This window comes from Wolffia australiana, chromosome 15, assembly GCF_029677425.1.
Source record: "Wolffia australiana isolate 7733 chromosome 15, ASM2967742v1".
Lineage (NCBI taxonomy): Eukaryota > Viridiplantae > Streptophyta > Magnoliopsida > Alismatales > Araceae > Wolffia > Wolffia australiana.
The window spans coordinates 7484202-7502285 of NC_135849.1; the positions used below are offsets into that span (position 1 = coordinate 7484202).

The following is an 18084-nucleotide window of genomic DNA, read 5'->3' on the forward strand; positions in this document are numbered from 1 at the left end:
CCATAATGGGCCAAACAGTCTCCTAAGTGTCCTCTTTCTTATGTGCACGTACACATGGCGGTAAGAAAATTATAATAAACACAAATGGAACATATGGAGAGGGAGAGAGAAGGATATTAATTGACCATATTTATCCAACATTAAAGTATAATATCTGATGATCCAGAAAGACTTTCAGGCTGAAATATAAAAGGAAGGCTCATCTGGTTTTCCTACAACCATCCATTTAGATTCTATTAGTGGAACACCAAAAGTTGATAAAATGATATTTGAGACTTGCTTCCAACGGGAAAGAAGGCATCCATAGGTGATCATATGTATTTTCTTCTTGGTTTATTTTATTTTTACTTCTCCGATGCAGAATGGCAGTTGTGGGCAGAATTTATAACTTATTTTTTTAATCTTATAATCAAGAGCAAATGTGAATTATTTTTTAATCACATAAAAATGCCTAGAAATTAGTTTTTTGTTTCTTCTAGGTTTGATATTTTATTCCTTCATTATCATTATGATAATCCTGCTTTGGATCTTGAATATCCTTATCTTTGAAAGAAGATCAGGATATTATATATCATCTCGTCATCTTCTGTGTATTCTTCCACCTATTTTAGTCTCATTTTCTACCTAATTTATTTTCTCTTTCACTTAAATAAATTTCAGATAGATACATCCCCTCGTATCTGAGGTTAGACTTCTTTTTCTACACAGGTGATTTAGTGTTAAAGGTAAATACAACTATTACTGCATGTCTAAAGTACGTCAGTGACATATTTATGCACCTAAAAAATGGACCTATCACACTTCAACAACGACTTTATTTTATAAATTTTTCTGACTTAAAAATATAAAAAATTTGAGTTTGGTTTAATTTAAGAAACCTGTATATTTTTATTAAAACATTTATGGATTCTGGTTTTCAATGGAAGTAATGTCCAAAGTATCTATTAAGTTAATAAATAATGTAGTTTTAATTTACCCTTGTTTTTCCATTATTTAATTCTGAATCTGTTCCATGAATGTGAATTGCAATTTTATTGAAGAAATTTATTTTTAATATGGACATTTGTGAATAATAAAAAATTGCCATAATTTTTTTTTATCAAAATTAATAGGTAATGTCATCTGATTATCTTTTTTCATTTTATAAATCTTATTCAAGTAAGATTTCCACTGAAGGTAGGACTAAAAGTAGTAGATACAATTTTGGATATCAAGAAGGCAAGATTAAACATTTTTTGATATGAATAAGGTAAGTCAATATTTATATCAAACATTAAATTAATAGGAACTTATCATTGAAGGTCATTTTGGTGGAACAACCTTTTATGCATGATATACAGAATTCATGATCTCTAGCATTTGAAAGTAGGTTATGGATAAAATGAAACTGCCATTTGAATGAATTTTATTATATATAAACTTTATAATGTGCTCCTGATAAAAATTCCACTAAGTCTCTAAATGAACATATGATCATTGAATTTAATTCATATATTCAACAAATTCTTACTTTTCTGTGAAACATATGGTTTCTACAAAAATTAAACAATATCATCAATGATATTTAGTTTCTATTCAATCAAAAATAATAATATCCTTAAATTTTATTTATATTCGTTAAATAAACCTATTGATACCTCATTTATTGGCTCAAAAAAATTCATTCACTCATCCATAAACTAGATAATGTGATGACAATGCTTCATCATGTTTAGAGGTTTAACTCTTTACTAACAGTTTTGTTGGTTTAGATTTTGAATGAGACAGTCCAAGTTTAATGTATAGACATATTAGAATATGCTGGATCATTTGAGTAATTAGGTCAGTAATGACTGATTATTAATTGAAATATTGATTTTAAAAACTATGATCCGAAATTCAACATTTTCCCGTGAAATTCCTTTTAAATGTGAAAAGTTTGTTTAACTGCAAAACAGTTTCTATTCACCTGTTAATAGTAATTTATGAACTTGTATCAGTGTTTTTACATTGGTCAAACTTTGTGACACTGTATTTAAAATTTTTTGAACCCTATTTAGGACATGGACGACAAATTATAAATTTGATTATTGATTACAAATTTTCTATGAATTATAAGTCAATGACATAAGCTTGGTTCTTTGAAGATTAAACTTTATACTTACTATAAGTTTTTGTTCGGCGTAGAGGCATTTTTTGACTGGATTATAGAAAACTATATTTTCAATTTTGATACCTGATGTTTGACGGCAGACAAATTTTGTGGTTTTGTGAATTAAGTTATGAAAAAAGAGAGTTTGAATTTTGCCAACGGGGCTAGACAAATCTAATATTATGCAATGATGGGCTGACGTTTGGTTTTTATTTATATTATGGTGATCGATTTTCATATCATTTATTAAGATTTTTATTTATATAAAACTAGCTTGAGGGTTCTAGATGAGATCAAAAATAAAATTATCAAACTTGGCTGATTTGCAGTGATCATTCAAGAGAGATCAATGATCAATGTGATCCAATAAATAGTACCTATGACACTCACTGAAAACATCAATGCCAGTCCATTTTTTATAATTCTCTCCTCCTATCTGTCTTATTTCTGTCTTTCTTGCGGCTTTCGTCCGAATATCTCTCTCTCAATCTTCCTCTGCTATTGATTTCTCACGCTGCCCTTTTCCCAGTCTCTCTCCACTAAATCTCTCTCTGTCTCTCTTTCTCATTCATCTTTACTTTTCTCTCTCTCTCTCTCTCTCTTTATCTCATTCTTATTTACCTCTCTCTCTGTCTCTATCTTTTTCTCATTCTTATTTACCTCTCTCTGTCTCTATCTTTTTCTCATTCTTATTTACCTTTATCTCTCTTTCCCATTCTTCTTTACCTCTCTTTCTGTCTCTCTCTCTTTGTCATTCTTATTTACCTTTATCTCTCTCTCATTCTTCTTTACCTCTCTCTCTGTCTCTCTCTCTCTTTCTCATTCTTATTTACCTTTATCTTTCTCATTCTTCTTTACCTCTCTCTCTGTCTCTCTCTCTGTTTCTCATTCTTATTTACTTTTCTCTCTCTTTCTCATTCTTCTTGCCTCTCTCTCTCTTTCTCATTCTTCTTTGACATTCTCTCTCTTTCTCATTCTTCTTTACCTATCTCTCTCTTTCTCATTCGTCTTACCTCTCTCTCTTTCTCATTCTTCTTTATATTTCTCTCTCATTCTTCTTTACCTGTCTCTCTTTCTCATTCTTCTTACCTCTCTCTCTCTTTCTCATTCTACTTTAGCTCTCTCTCTCATTCTTCTTTACCTATCTCTCTCTTTCTCATTCGTCTTACCTCTCTCTCTCTCTTTCCCATTCTTCTTTATATTTCTCTCTCATTCTTCTTTACCTGTATTTTTCTCATTCTTCTTACCTCTCTCTCTCTCTCATTCTTCTTTACCTTTCTCATTCTTCTTTACCTATCTCTCTCTTTCTCATTCGTCTTGCCTCTCTCTCTCTCTCTTTCCCATTCTTCTTTACCTGTATTTTTCTCATTCTTCTTACCTCTCTCTCTCTCTCATTCTTCTTTACCTTTCTCATTCTTCTTTACCTATCTCTCTCTTTCTCATTCGTCTTGCCTCTCTCTCTCTCTTTCCCATTCTTCTTTATATTTCTCTCTCATTCTTCTTTACCTGTATTTTTCTCATTCTTCTTACCTCTCTCTCTCTTTCTCATTCTTCTTTACCATTCTCTCTCTTTCTCATTCTTCTTTACCTTTCTCATTCTTCTTTACCTATCTCTCTCTTTCTCATTCGTCTTACCTCTCTCTCTTTCTCATTCTTCTTACCTTTCTCTCTCTCTCTTTCTCATTCTACTTTAGCTCTCTCTCTCTCTCATTCTTCTTTGCCTGTCTCTCTCTTTCTCATTCTTCTTACCTTTCTCTCTCTCTCTTTCTCATTCTACTTTAGCTCTCTCTCTCTCTCATTCTTCTTTGCCTGTCTCTCTCTTTCTCATTCTTCTTACCTCTCTCGCTCTTTCTCATTCTACTTTAGCTCTGTCTCTCTCCCATTCTTCTTTGCCTCTCTCTCTCTCTTTCTCATTCTTCTTTCCTCTCTCTCTCTCTCTCTTTCTCATTCTACTTTAGCTCTCTCTCTCTCTCATTCTTCTTTGCCTGTCTCTCTCTTTCTCACTCTTCTTACCTCTCTCGCGCTTTCTCATTCTACTTTAGCTCTCTCTCTCTCATTCTTCTTTGCCTCTTTCTCTCTCTCTAATTCTACTGTACCTCTCTCTCTCTCATTATTCTTTGCCTCTCTCTCTCTCTTTCTAATTCTACTTTAGCTCTCTCTCTCTCTTTCTAATTCTACTTTAGCGCTCTCTCTCTCTCATTCTTGTTTGCCTCTCTCTCTATCTCTTTCTAATTCTGCTTTAGCGCTCCCTCTCTTTCTCATTCTAGTTTGCCTCTCTCTCTCTATCTCTTTCTAATTCTACTTTAGCTCTCTCTCTTTCTCACTCTTCCTTACCCCCCCCCTCTCTTTCTAATTCTACTTTAGCTCTCTCTCATTATTCTTTGCCTCTCTCTATCTCTTTCTAATTCTACTTTAGCTCTCTCTCATTATTCTTTGCCTCTCTCTATCTCTTTCTAATTCTACTTTAGCTCTCTCTCTTTCTCACTCTTCGTTACCCCTCACTCTCTCTCTCTCTTTCTCATTCTTTTCTTTGTCAAGGTGAGTCAATGGAACGAGAAGTTGCAGCAAGACTACAAGCAGTTTTATTAAAGTTAAAAGTCCTCAGTGGCAGACAATTACATTAAAGCTTGGCGATGTTCTGACCACTCTGTTGTAGCTGCTGTTTCAAAAGCCTTCTCATGACCTTGTTAGTCGCTGTTCTCGGGAGAGAATGGACGGCCACTACCGAAGAGATCTGCAATTATTAACAAAAAATGCATCAATTATTCAGACAATTACATTTTAATTAAGGCAGGCAAATAGATAGATAGATTAATAGAGAGAGAGGGAGAGAGATAGAGAGAGAGAATCCTTGAGATTTAAATTTCATGGATAGAAACGCTGATATATACTTTGAAAGAACGCTGATCATCTGAGTTTCAAATGATAATAAATCTCAGGAGATGTAGAGAGAGTTAGGGGAGAGAGAAAGAGACAGAGAGAGCGAGAGAAATTGAGTAAGAGGTTTACCGGAGAGAGAGATAGAGATACGGAGATAGAGAGAGATAGGTAAAGAGATGGAGAGATATAGAGTTGCGAGAGAGACAGTAAGAGGTAAGAGATAAAAAAAGGGAGGAAAGGGTATCAGAAAACAAAGCAAGAGAGATAGAGACGGGGTGGAATAGAGAGTCGACATAGGGAGAGAGACAGAGTTAGAGGTAAGAGATGAAAAAGAGAGAAACAGGAGAGAGAGGAAGATCGATAGAGAGGAAGGGAGGGATAGAAAGAAAGTTGAGAGAGAGAGAGAGAGTTAAGACATCATAAAATTGAAGCAGAGTGAACATCAGAAAAGAGAGAGAGGGGGGGGGAGAGAGAGAGAGATAGAGAGAGAGAGAGAGAGAGAGAGAGAGAGAGAGGAAAAGATAGGCAGAGTTGGGAAAAAGAAAAAGAGTTCGGAGATGAAAAAAGGGAGGCAGAAAGAAATTAGGAGAGAGAGAGAGAGAGATAGATAGACAGAGCTGAGAGAAAGAGAGAGAGTCAAGAGATGAAAAAAGGGAGGCAGAAAGAGTGTCAGGAAAGAAAGAGAGAGAGACACACACACATAGATAAATAGAGAGAGGAAGAGATAAAGAGATATATTGATAGAGGGGAGATGGAGGGATAGAGAGAGAAAGAGTAAAAAGTTGAAGGAAATAGAGAAGTACCCGGAAAAGTGGGTTGAGCTTGTTCTGTAGAGCTGCATTGAAAGCAGACTTCAAGCTGGTCAAATTCTCCTCTGACTCCGAATGCTTCTGCTCGTTGAAGACGACAACAATTACCAACTGGTCGGGGCCACCGCTTGGAGGTGGTACCCCAATCGCAGCCGTCTCAAGAACATCGTCGTCCACCCCATTGCAGATGCGTTCAATCTCAACAGAGCTCACCTTGAGAATTCCCAAAAGAAAAAAACGCAAATTACAAAATATTTAATCTAGTGAAAAAAAAGGTAAAAATAAAAAATACCTTAATACCACCAAGGTTCATAGTATCGTCCGCACGGCCATGGGCTCGGAAGTACCCAGATGATGTCCTCTCGAGTTCATCTCCGTGCCGTCGGAGGATCTGAATTAGAACTGGAATTAACAAAATCATAAAGAAGACCAAGGAATGGAATATTATTTTTCCATATTTAAAAAACCATTATTCCTCCTTTTATATCTACATTTTAATTCATACTAATATAACCTATGTTGGTAAAATTTTAGTATTAATCTTTTATTGTAGATTTTATCAAAATCCTATCTTTTACCTTAACCCGGATACAATTGACAGAAAATAAAGTATATCAATAATATTAATAAAGTCCAAGTCATCTATCAAGGAGACCATTGTTACCTTCCCATTCCAAACTGGCATTCCCTGAAAATAGACTTTGTAGTGGTCACCATTCAATAAGGTAGTTGAGGCACCAAACATGGTCGGGAACAGCGCTATCTCTCCAATACCTGGCTCATCTGGTGGCTGCATGCATAAATTTTTTATTTTATTCATTGATATAGTTGATGAATGGGTATCAATAAAGCTCAATAATATCCCACAGCAATATTACTGCAGATCAAGTAAACTATATCAATTAAATATAAACCTATTTTCAATAAAATCCAAAAAAATAAAGAATTTAATCCTAATTCAACGAAATGAAGCAATAGCAAGGGAATACTTACCAGGGGTTTGCCATCACGGTTGAGTATCAACAAGGTGCAGCCCATGGCAGGGGTACTGAAGGAGGACAGAGACTGCGGCTGAAGCAACGAGCCAGTTACGAACGCCCCACCAATCTCCGTTCCTCCACAGTATTCAATCACAGGCTTGTAATTGGCCCTTCCCATTAGCCAAAGGTACTCCTCAACACTTGATGCTTCCCCCGTAGAGCTAAAGCAGCTAGCAATTTTGTAAAGAATAATGATCAGAATGAACTGTTATTCATCACCGCCCCCGATGACGATGACAAAATCATCATCGTCTCTTATCTGCAGGTAAGATGACAAAGACGATGACAACTTTGTCTCGTCATCACCACTCATCCAGTTGGACCCCGCCAGGACGATGATGACAATGACAAAATCATTGTCACTAGCAGCAGATGATGATGATTTTGCCTCATTATCGCCTTTTGCTCAGTTAACCTCAGCCATGATGACGACGACAGCAACGAAATCGATATCTTCACTAGCTGAGGACAATAACAATGGTTGGTACTTTTTCATTAATTTTTTTGGATTGATTATTGATTTGTACCGGATGGAAGACCAGTCAACGCCAGCGGTACAGTTTGTGTTCTTCCATGAGCGCACAATACTGGGGACAACACCAAGCATTGTGACCTTGGCGTCCTGGGAAGCAAAGGAAGATTAAATATAATGAAAAATTACTTTTTCCTACAGGGGTTAAATGAAAAAATGTAGATTTTAAGAAAATGTGATTCATTAAAGAGTGAGTTTAATGCCACCTGCACAAATTTGGCGAATCCATCACCTAAAGGCGACCCATTGTATAATGCCATAGATGCGCCGTTGATCAAGGTTGCATACACAAGCCATGGGCCCATCATCCATCCAAGGTTAGTAGGCCACGCAACTACATCCCCTTTGAGAATGTCCATGTGGGCCCATGCATCTGCCGCAGCCTTGAGAGGTGTTGCATGAGTCCAAGGAATCGCCTTTGGCTCCCCTACAAACATAGATGCGTAGTCAGTAATTACATAAATCTATTCTAAGAAAATCAATGATTTGGTTGAACATGGTACGGTTGTCTGGATAAGCATTTACAGTGTTTTTAAAGAAATAATTAATATATTATTCTGCACTGTATTTTGTGTTTTAGAGTTGCGCTACTGCTTTATCCATTCCACAAACATGTTAAAAGAAATTATGAGCATTATAGTATGTGAAGGTCATGTATTTCAAGTTACCCGTTGTTCCAGAAGAAAATAAGATGTTCGTGAAGGCCTCAACAGGCGCATGAATGGCAGAGTAGTTTCCCATTTCCGTCCTATCACGCATAAATCACTACTCAGATTTATCCATATAAATACAACTCTAGAATAATTAATGACAATAGTCCAATTCTTTTGGGAGGAAGAGACAACTAGTCTACACTCGAAAAAGAAATAACTGATTTCATTGTAACACATTCCCAACAATTCTTTTCATAAAAGAATATGCAGAGATCTTATTTTTAGTTGTAAGAAAATGTCAACTTGATTCCTCTTGTTTCTTCAGACCCACGATGTAAATGGATGAAATCATGCAAACCTGTTTTTCCCTGGTAATTACTCATAATTCAATGATTCTTTTCTGAAATAGCAATGATTCTTTTCTGCTAAATATGCTCCTGACAATTTGCTCAGTCAATGGCACTCAGTTTTATGCACCATCTGTTAGACTAACCGTTAATCTAATATTAGGATCTAAATATCTTTTGGCCCAATTGCTCCTTATCTACATTATTGGACCCTAAACCGAGGTTATGTGCATTTATTTTTTCTTCTCTTTACTGAGTTCTTCCTTCACGCTTCCCCGCTCTATTATTCTTCTATTCTCTCCGGAGAGTCCTCATATGTGACAGATGATAATTTTTAGTTTCTTGCAAAAGGAAATCTCTTGCACCTGTCTCCCAAAAATTGTGGCAATGTTATACTTCCGAATACTCCCAACAAATTCTGGATCAAGAGTCTAAAAGAACTTTTCTTTTTTTTGAAGAAATCTAAAAGAACTATTAAAGAGTCTAAAAGACTCTATACCAACCTAAATTAAAAAATTGAAGCTGCAAATTGAAATTACTTAAAATTAAAATAAGTTGACACTGAAAGGTGCAGCGTACATTGAGTCTTTCACTCTTCCTAAGAATGCATGCCAAGAAATATCACCGTCTCGCAACTCTCTACTGAAGGAAGAACCTTTAGCTGGAACCACTACTGCAGGCGGAGAATCAGCATCGACAACTCTACTGTAGAATCATAAATTTTATTATAACCACAATCTATTTTATGGAAAATGCAAGCCACTTTTTGGGGGCTAATTCTCCAACCTGTACAAGGGTATTTTCTTTTCTCCGCGGACGATGTAATCCTTGGAAAGTTGGAAGAATAGTCATTAGAATGTGGTGCAAATAAAAACACGCTGATAAATGCTTCACTGCTGATCAGAGAAGAAAATTACTCTATTATGAGCATATATAGGGTAATAGATAAACAGATACTTTTATAATATAGGGACATAAATCAAAATGATAAAGAGGCCTTATAGAATTATACAGTACTAACACGAAATTAATAATATGGATATCGCTTTCAAGACTGATATCACCAAAGCGTGGAATACCTCATGCCCATATTACAGGAAACCTGTAAAGATGAAATTGTTGACAGACCTGCGTGAAAATTGCCTTAGCGTCAGATATCTTGAGCCTTGTTGATATCTCAATAGGAGCAAAGCTATCTGCAATGGAGACAACAACAAGCCCAGCAGAAACGATAGCAAGATAGATGACTACAGCAGTGGCAGTCATTGGCATATCGATGGCAATGGCAGAGCCTTTAGATAGCCCCAGCGTTTCTAGGGCCGCGACGACCACACTGCAGCAGAAAAGATTCTCCATATTAAGAAATATCAGCAATTAAAAAATTTTAAGCAAAAAAAGAGAATGTGAAGCCTTATCGAATTTCAACTATAACCTAGTTTCGAATATACATTTAGAATTAGATTAGTTAATCTAGTTTTCTTTGAAACGGGGTCTGGGAAGCCTTATGCAAATGAAAATTCGCAGTTAAATCTAAAATTTTTACTAGTATTGAACTATATACGTATAATTGGACTAGTTAATCTAGATTTAAAATAAACGATCAGTACTATTAGCTTTCCCAGGTCGGAATATCAAAATGAAAGTGGAAATATAAATACTTTTTTAATGGAGTAAAAATAAGGATTCCCAACTTTTAGTTTCGAGAAAAGGAATCAAATATAAAGATTAATGCAGTAAAAAAACGTAACAAAAATTAAGTTAAAATTCACTCGAAAGGCTAATCGAAAACCCAGAGAACTTACCTAACTTCAGATCGAAGTTCTTTTAGAGTCATTCTGTTCAGTGCCAAAGAATCGAATCCTTCATCGCGCCAAATGATCGCAACATCATCCTCTTGCCTTTTACCGTTCAGAAGTAAACAATTTTCAGCAGCATTCAACATAGCGCCAGAAAGCCATTCTCCCCCAGGCTGTGAATTATTTTCCTTGAGTACACAAGAGGGGGGCTCGGAGAATGAGATTCCCATTTCGTCCAACACTGTTGACCAGTAGGCCTTCAGATTCGGAGGAACAAGTTTATCATAACAGGGACTAACATTGAGAGGAAGAGCTAAAAATATTTAGCTGTAATAATACCTCGGGATTGGAAGAAGAGAATTTTTGAAATTCAAGGAAACTTGATACAGGATCTTTGTAGGCAGAACCTAAGAATCTTTCGCCATGCTTTTGTAATAAACGTCCAATGTTTGTTGAGAACGCAGCGTCCCTGTACGATTTCATAAGCTACATGCCGACAAATATTTTAAAACGAAGTACAATGTGTATAATCCCATCCTCATTGTTCTCAAAGGTGACCTGAACAACATACAAAAATGAATTTTGGAGAAAAAAAAACAGATAAATCGGTAAAAATTTTCAACTTTTAAGGAAGTTTAAGACCAAAAAATAATTAATTGTAAACCACGAGTGAAATAAATCACTAAGAACCGGGAATACGATGCCCCGGCGAAGAATTCGAGCAGGCGAGTTCATACGGAAAAGAAATCGTCTTAAATCGAGAATAACGCGCGCCAGGGTAAAATTTACCTGTCAGGAATCCATGCAGGAGGCGTATTGGAGCCGAAATCCTTGTAACAACCATAGAACATCAACTTGTGTAGCGCAAAGGGGTATTCGGACCTTAAAATTTCCGTGGAGACGCGGCGCCAAGTCTCCACTGGATCATCCTTGATCTCAAGTAGTACCAGCCGTAATTCATCGAATACTCTCACCGCATCTGCGGAATTAACCCCGACAGCAGAGATATCGCCCAGCACGATCTCCTCGAGCTTCTTGAATTCCGCCATTGCTACCCACCTCTAATTTCCAGTTTCCTTTTTGGAGATGAACCTGTCAGTTTATATAGGCCCCCAATCTGTTTGGGGTCTTCGTTTCTAGTCAAGTTGACTAGTCAATGTCAAAGTCCGAGTAGAAAAGTCATGGTGATGGGTATGTTGACTTCTTTCGTTCCTCCTTATCCAATCCCTCTCTGGGTCTTTCTTCTTCTGCGCACCTCTCTTTGTTCATAGAGAAGGAAAAAAACCTCTCATTTTTTAGAATTTTTTTAAAAAGTATTTAATAAATAATTAATGATTTATTTCCAGTTCCAGTATAGTTTGACCCATGGACCTCAACCTGTCTGCCCTAAAGTAGAGGTCATACGGTCCCTGATCAGTCCAGTTTGACCGATCCTCGAACCTAAATGTCCAGCCCTGTTCACAAATATCTGTAATTAAAGATTAATTTTAGAGAAGTGTTATATATATAAAGAAAATGTTAATTTTCATATTCCCCATAAGAGAAACCGTGAAAAAAGATGTTCAACAAAAGTAATAATGTCCACAAATATTCATAATAAGAGAGTAGATTTGAGAGAGAAAATAGTTCAGAGAGTTCTGCACAAGTATTAATTTTTTAATCTCCAAAGTAAAAACAACATTTTGAAAACGTTTAAAAGACATCTTTTCACATTTGCCACTAACGAAATGGGAAGATATGATGTATTATTTATTATAAACATCAATTGAGTCACGCAAGTGTACAAAATTAGAGACCTTTTAATTTGAGAGAGGAATTAAAAATTCTAAATCATACAACTTTTATAGAAACGCCAATTTTTTAAATTCTGGACTAAATTGCTTTCCTAAATATTGATCATTGTAGGACAATGATTTCAGAAGAATAAGATGATGATGATGATTTCAGAAGAATAAGATGATGATGATGATTTCAGAAGAATAAGATGATGATGATGATGATTTCAGAAGAATAAGATGATGATGATGATGATTTCAGAAGAATAAGATGATGATGATGATGATTTCAGAAGAATAAGATGATGATGATGATGATGATTTCAGAAGAATAAGATGATGATGATAATGATACTGATGATGATTTCAGAAGAAGAAGAATAAGGTAATGAAGATTACATAAGATGATGATGATGATAATGGTGATGAAGATTATAGAAGATAATAAAGGACGATGGTGATGGAGATTACAGATGATGATGATGATGGTGATGAAGAATATAGAAGATAATTATGATGGTGATGATGAAGATTGCAGATGATGATGAAGGTGATGAGGATTACAGATGATGATGGTGATGACGAAGATTAGAGAAGATGATGATGATGATGGTGATGAAGATTACAGATGATGATGGTGATGACGAAAATTAGAGAAGATGATGATGATGATGGTGATGAAGATTACAGATGATGATGGTGATGATGAAGATTAGAGAAGATGATGAGGATGATGGTGATGAAGATTACAGATGATGATTATGGTGATGAAGATTTCAGATAATGGCGATGAAGATTAGAGAAGATGATGATGATGATGGTGATGAAGATTACAGATAATGGTGATGAAGATTAGAGAAGATGATGATGATGATGGTGATGAAGATTACAGATGATGACGGTGATGATGAAGATTCGGGAAGATGATGAGGATGATAATGGTGATGAAGATTAGAAATGATGATGATGATAATGGTGATGAAGATTAGAGATGATGGTGATAATGGTGATGAAGATTACAGAAGATGATGATGATGATGATGATGATGATGATGATGATGATGATGATGGTGATGAAGATTACAGAAGATGATGATGATGATGATGATGGTGATGGTGATGATGATGATGATGCTACAGCCTGCATGAGAGGGCCAATCAGCCATCAACAATGCAGGAGGGTACTTAAAACCTTATAAATTAAAAATAGATGTTCACAGGGGGTTTCGCATACATTAGACAATAGAAAGTATGGATCTCCAAAAAATATGCGCCATTATGCATGGCCCTCTTCAGAAATATCAATTTTTTGGATCTCTCAGAAGATCACACTCCTAGAACGTACTAAAGAACCTTCTTTTTCACATTTTCAACTAGATGAACAGGGAAAAAATAACAAAATAGTTATTACAAGCATCTGTTGGGTTTGGAGAGGGGAAATCAACCATCAACCCCACCGGAGAGCAGCTTTCCAGAAGTGCTGGTGGTGCCAAAAGATCGGGCGGCTGGGATGATGCGAGACGGGGAGAGGACCTCCACGAAGGAGGTGGCGTAGGAGTCGGAGCCGAGGCGACTCTGAAGCCAGCCCTTGCTTCCTGAAAATCCATCTGTCATTATCCAGCAGTTCTTGAATCCGAGGCCGGTCAGCACCCTCGCCACTGTCTTGGCTGAATCGGAGTACCTTGCGATTCAAAAATAGAAACTTCAGGAGGAGATTTCAAGAGTAGAAGAGTTCATTGGAAGAAGAGGATTTCAGAAAAAAGGGGTATGATTGCAAGAGAAGAAAAAAATTATTTTGATTGAAGATTATGATGGCAGAGATAAAGAAGAAGACAAACAAGTCTGATAATGATGATGATGATTTCAGAAGATGAAGAAGAAGGTTTCAGAAAAAGACTGACTTCAGAGGAAGAAAAATATTTCAGAAAACAAGAAAAAAACATGGTGATGATTTAAGAAGAACAATAAGATGATGATCATGATGATGATTTCAGATGAAGAATAGAAAGACGGCGAGTAAGAAGATAATTATTATTATATTGATGATTTCGGAAGAAAGAGAAGAAGACGTACAAGAAAATGATGATATTTTTTTTTTCAAAAAAATGATGATGATAATGCTGACGATGGTATAAATGAAGATGGTGATTTCAAAAGAAGAAGATAATGATGATCATTTCAGAATAAGAAGATTGTGATGACGATTACGATGATGACCATGTTGATTTTAGAAGAAGAAAAATATGACGATGATGATTTCTGAAGAAGCCTAATAGGATGATGATGATTATCATCATCATTTCAGATTAATAATAATGGTAATAAGATGGTGATGATGATTTTACAAGAAGAATGAAATGATGATGATGATGATGATGATGATGATGATGATGAAGAATAAACGATTAGGATGACGGCTCACGAGTCCATGATCACGACATTTGAACCCTTCCCGAGTCTCTTTAGATAAGAAATCTTCAGCGCAGCCATCTCCGCTTCCACCCTCTTCGCATCCCTGACAAGGTTCCTAATCTTGCTGGGCAGTTCTTCCAGGCTGTTGAAAAAGACAGAGCCAACATACACAGAACCGTATGAACTCATGTTCATCTCTTCATTCTTGGCGATAATTAAACAAATTAAAGATATGCGAGATTATTTACGGGATCGAAATCAGCTTATTCTTTGAGCTGGAAGGGAGGCGAGGAACACCGGCCTTGCTCTTGTCCTTCTCCGATCTTATATCAATCAGAAGATATTGCTGAGAAGAGATCAGATCTAATGTCTGAGCCGGACTAAGGCTCCCTGAAATCAAACCAACAAAAAGATCATCCTGATCAATCAAATCACAAAATCAAGAGACTAAACAAGCGAATTGCATTACCTCGGTATCCCCTGAAATTGAAAGAAATCGCAGAAAAAACCGGAGGAAGAAGAAGGTAAGCAAGAACCAACGCGCCAGCGGAAGCAGCAATCACCGAAGGATCTGATGAAGAGATCGTCTCCATTGTAGAGGAAGCGATGGGCTTAGCGCCTTCGATCACCGTCGTCGTCCGCTTTGCAGCAGCAGAAACCGTCTGTCGAAAATCATCAAAAATCTAAACAAAAACTCACGAACATGATCAAAGAAGAGAAATTTCTGAGAAAAGAACCTGAATTACAGAGCTGGGATCAACACCAGCGCCCTGGAGAGCCTCCGTGGCCTGTTTAGAAGCATCAGAAACCACCGGAGAAGCAATCTTCAGAGCTTCTTCGCCGGCCTTCTTCATCATCGGTAGAACAACCTCAGCCGCGGGTTTCAGCGCATCGCTGATAATCTTCACAGCGGACATGGAGATATCCATAGCTTGCGAACTAACCGCCTCCACTTGATCAAGCGTGGATTCAACCTGTTCAAACCACAAAAAAACGATGGATTGAGACAAATCTAGGGCAGAAATGCGGAAAATTTCACGGTCTAGACCTTGTTGAGAGAAGACATGATGTCCTCCTTGGGAATGGAGAAGGCCTTGGCCTCGTTGAAGCCGCCGGAGAAGAGGGCGAGAAGGGAGACGGAGGTCGCAGACACCATAGCCGATGGGTAGGGCAGAATTGGGGATTTGAAGCGCCTTGGAGCGAGATCGAGCTTGTTGGAAAGCGTAGGCGACGAGGAAGACGACGGAGCGGGCGGCCGAGAGAGGGAAGCGGCTCTCGCAGCCATCATCGTCCTCATCGCCTTCCCAGTTGGGGGAGTTTCTCGAGCTTTTGGAAGAAACCCAGTTGAGCTTTGATGGCGCTGATGATCAATCAGCTTGTGGCGGGATTGATCTGGGGTGGACCCATCAGAGATTACGAGTGGACGGTCGAAGATCGCGCCTTTGATCGATGAACCCAGTACGAATATGCTTGTACTGCAGGCGCTTCTCTCGCTGGCGCCACAAGATCTGTGGGCCACTTCGCTTCTTCTTCTTCTTTCTTCTTCTTCTTCTGCGAGGTTGACCGTTGACATCAGTCTGTGGAGGAGAAAAAAAAGTGAACTTTCATGGTAAAAATTTGGCAACTGGCTCCTAAGAAATTGGGGTCAGGTAATATTTGGCATGTGCATTTGTCTGGTCTGTGTCATTCCATCTGAGCCATAGTTTTTGATTCGTCGATTTATTTATGTGAAAAAAAACATAACCTTTCATTCTTCGGAAACTTAGATTACTTATCTGAAGCCCATTCAAGGGCAGCCATGCTCCGGACTCGTTTAACAATGGTGAAAATAAATGTGACATGAAATACCTCGGCTAGTATGCTTCATGCAAAACTTAATTGTGTTTTGTAAAATAAAATATTTATTTAAATCAAATGAACAATTGCCTGGGATTGATCATGTATTGGGCAAGATAAACTTATCAAGTGTATTATGCAGACTGACACTGCAATTTTGGATTCCATTTGTCATTTTGATTAGATAATTAAATGAGTGGATGATTGACAGATTTTCTCGATGGTTTTTTGGTCAATAGTTATTGTCCCACATCAGAAAAAAATGTGTAATATATTTATTATAAGTTATAGTAGCGTCTGAACATAAAACTTAAATGGGCAACCAACTCAGCCAACATCCCAAGGTTGGCCCACGAGCATGGTAGAATATGAAGGGGCAAACCACAGGTTGGACAAGTGCATTGAATGATCAATTTAATTAGTTTTTGAGATTTTAAATTATCAATTGTAAATTGTTTGAATTTACATGATAATTTATTTTGTCTTGGATTTCAGGTAAAACATGAATTTGTGAAAATAATTAAATTTAGTATGATTGGTGAGTTAAACAGAAATGAAGATATATGTATCTTATTTACTAGATCCAAATGAAAGAAGTTTAAAATTAATATATGATAATAAAGTGGATTTAATCTTAGCCTATAAGAATAACTTAAAATGTTATTGAAATGATCATCTAGAGGTAAGTCAATGTTTAGTGGAAATAGATAAAGATGAGATAACTAAACAAGGGGCTTGCGGAGGTGAAAAAGGCAAGGAAGGTCTTATCAAAATACATCATGCAAGTTTTGAAGGCATAAGTCATCAACAACTTATAAAGTTGATTATAAATTCCTATTTAGATGCTTTGCTAATGATTTTGACTATCTAGAGAAAACTTGATCGACTTGCCACAAGAGCGAATAACTGAAGGACATATCTCACTCTAAACTTTATAAATCTATACGAAGACCCTTGCAGCTTCTAATTATGGACCAAAAATGTATATTTTTCAATCCCTTTTCCTTGTGGATTTAATCCTTATTTGCTATGTGCTCATAGGAAAAAAATACATTTTTTTTAATGAATCAGAAACTTTTACCGACAAATGTAATGCCAATGTGAGTTCTCCATTTCTAACCTATCACTTTTTTATTAAGAAACAAATGGGAATGTGAGTTTTATTTATGAAATTATTGGAAACCTAAAAAATAATGCAATGTTTAAAATTTCTCTAATCATAAAATTAACCATTAAATGATATGATAACATGCATTTTACAAAATATAATCTAAACAATTAAATACAATCCACACAATATTAATGCATGATCTTGTATGCTCTAAATGGATAAACCTGAAATGGGGTGACCAAGAGATGATTGATAAACCTGAAATGGGGTTAAAACCTGTGATCTTAATGATCTTGTTTATGCCGCAATATTCATAAAATTTTCTTTAGTACAGGGTAATTAAGTGCCAAATCAATAGGGATGAGGTAATAAAAAGAATTTGTTTTCATAAATATATTTTAAATATTTTTAGAAGTCTTTTATAATTTTTGGGTGTTTAATAATGTATAAACCATAAGTTAAATGAAAATGAAAGGAAAGTGCTTTAAACTTATTTAAGCAAATGAAATATTATTAATTTTTTATTATATTCTAACAATTTGATATGATTTCAATAATTTTCTAGCATAAAAAATTGAAAACTAATTAAAATATGGTCGGTTCGATTTGATTCGGGTCAATTATTTTTGGGACATTTTGGGTAGGTTTGGTTCAGTTTATTTTGGTTCTGTAAGACCGAGCTTACCTAGATGGATTAGATTTTTTTGTAGTGCAACTTTAGGTTAGGCTGTTGACCAGGTCAGCCCTGGCTGCATGCATTGT

The 18084-nt window shown here is 36.4% G+C and overlaps 2 protein-coding genes across 6 annotated transcripts; both read right to left on the reverse strand.

Annotated features, from left to right (window-relative positions):
* Positions 1-4678: 4678 nt before the first annotated feature.
* AAE17 (acyl-activating enzyme 17) lies at positions 4679-11271 on the reverse strand. Of its 5 annotated transcripts, none has more exons than XM_078587519.1 (14): positions 10978-11270; positions 10528-10657; positions 10195-10445; positions 9521-9725; positions 9179-9219; positions 8972-9097; positions 8061-8140; positions 7599-7819; positions 7388-7482; positions 6814-7030; positions 6485-6610; positions 6113-6211; positions 5815-6033; positions 4679-4865 (listed from the first exon to the last, which is right to left on the reverse strand). In XM_078587519.1, exons 1-14 carry the CDS (start codon positions 11235-11237, stop codon positions 4752-4754), a joined length of 2184 nt encoding a protein of 727 aa, XP_078443645.1. In that variant the 5' UTR covers positions 11238-11270; the 3' UTR covers positions 4679-4751. The 5 variants fall into 5 exon arrangements, 4 of the variants coding, with proteins under 4 accessions (XP_078443645.1, XP_078443646.1, XP_078443647.1 ...); XM_078587520.1 differs by having other exon boundaries at positions 10528-10674; positions 10978-11118; XM_078587521.1 differs by having other exon boundaries at positions 10528-10746; positions 10978-11115.
* A 2034-nt stretch (positions 11272-13305) lies between these two features.
* CAS (calcium sensing receptor) lies at positions 13306-15880 on the reverse strand. Its single transcript, XM_078587298.1, has 6 exons — positions 15424-15880; positions 15113-15349; positions 14845-15037; positions 14624-14765; positions 14386-14517; positions 13306-13644 (listed from the first exon to the last, which is right to left on the reverse strand). The coding sequence occupies exons 1-6, from the start codon at positions 15670-15672 to the stop codon at positions 13404-13406; spliced, it is 1194 nt and encodes a 397-aa protein (XP_078443424.1). The 5' UTR covers positions 15673-15880; the 3' UTR covers positions 13306-13403.
* Between the last annotated feature and the right edge of the window lie 2204 nt (positions 15881-18084).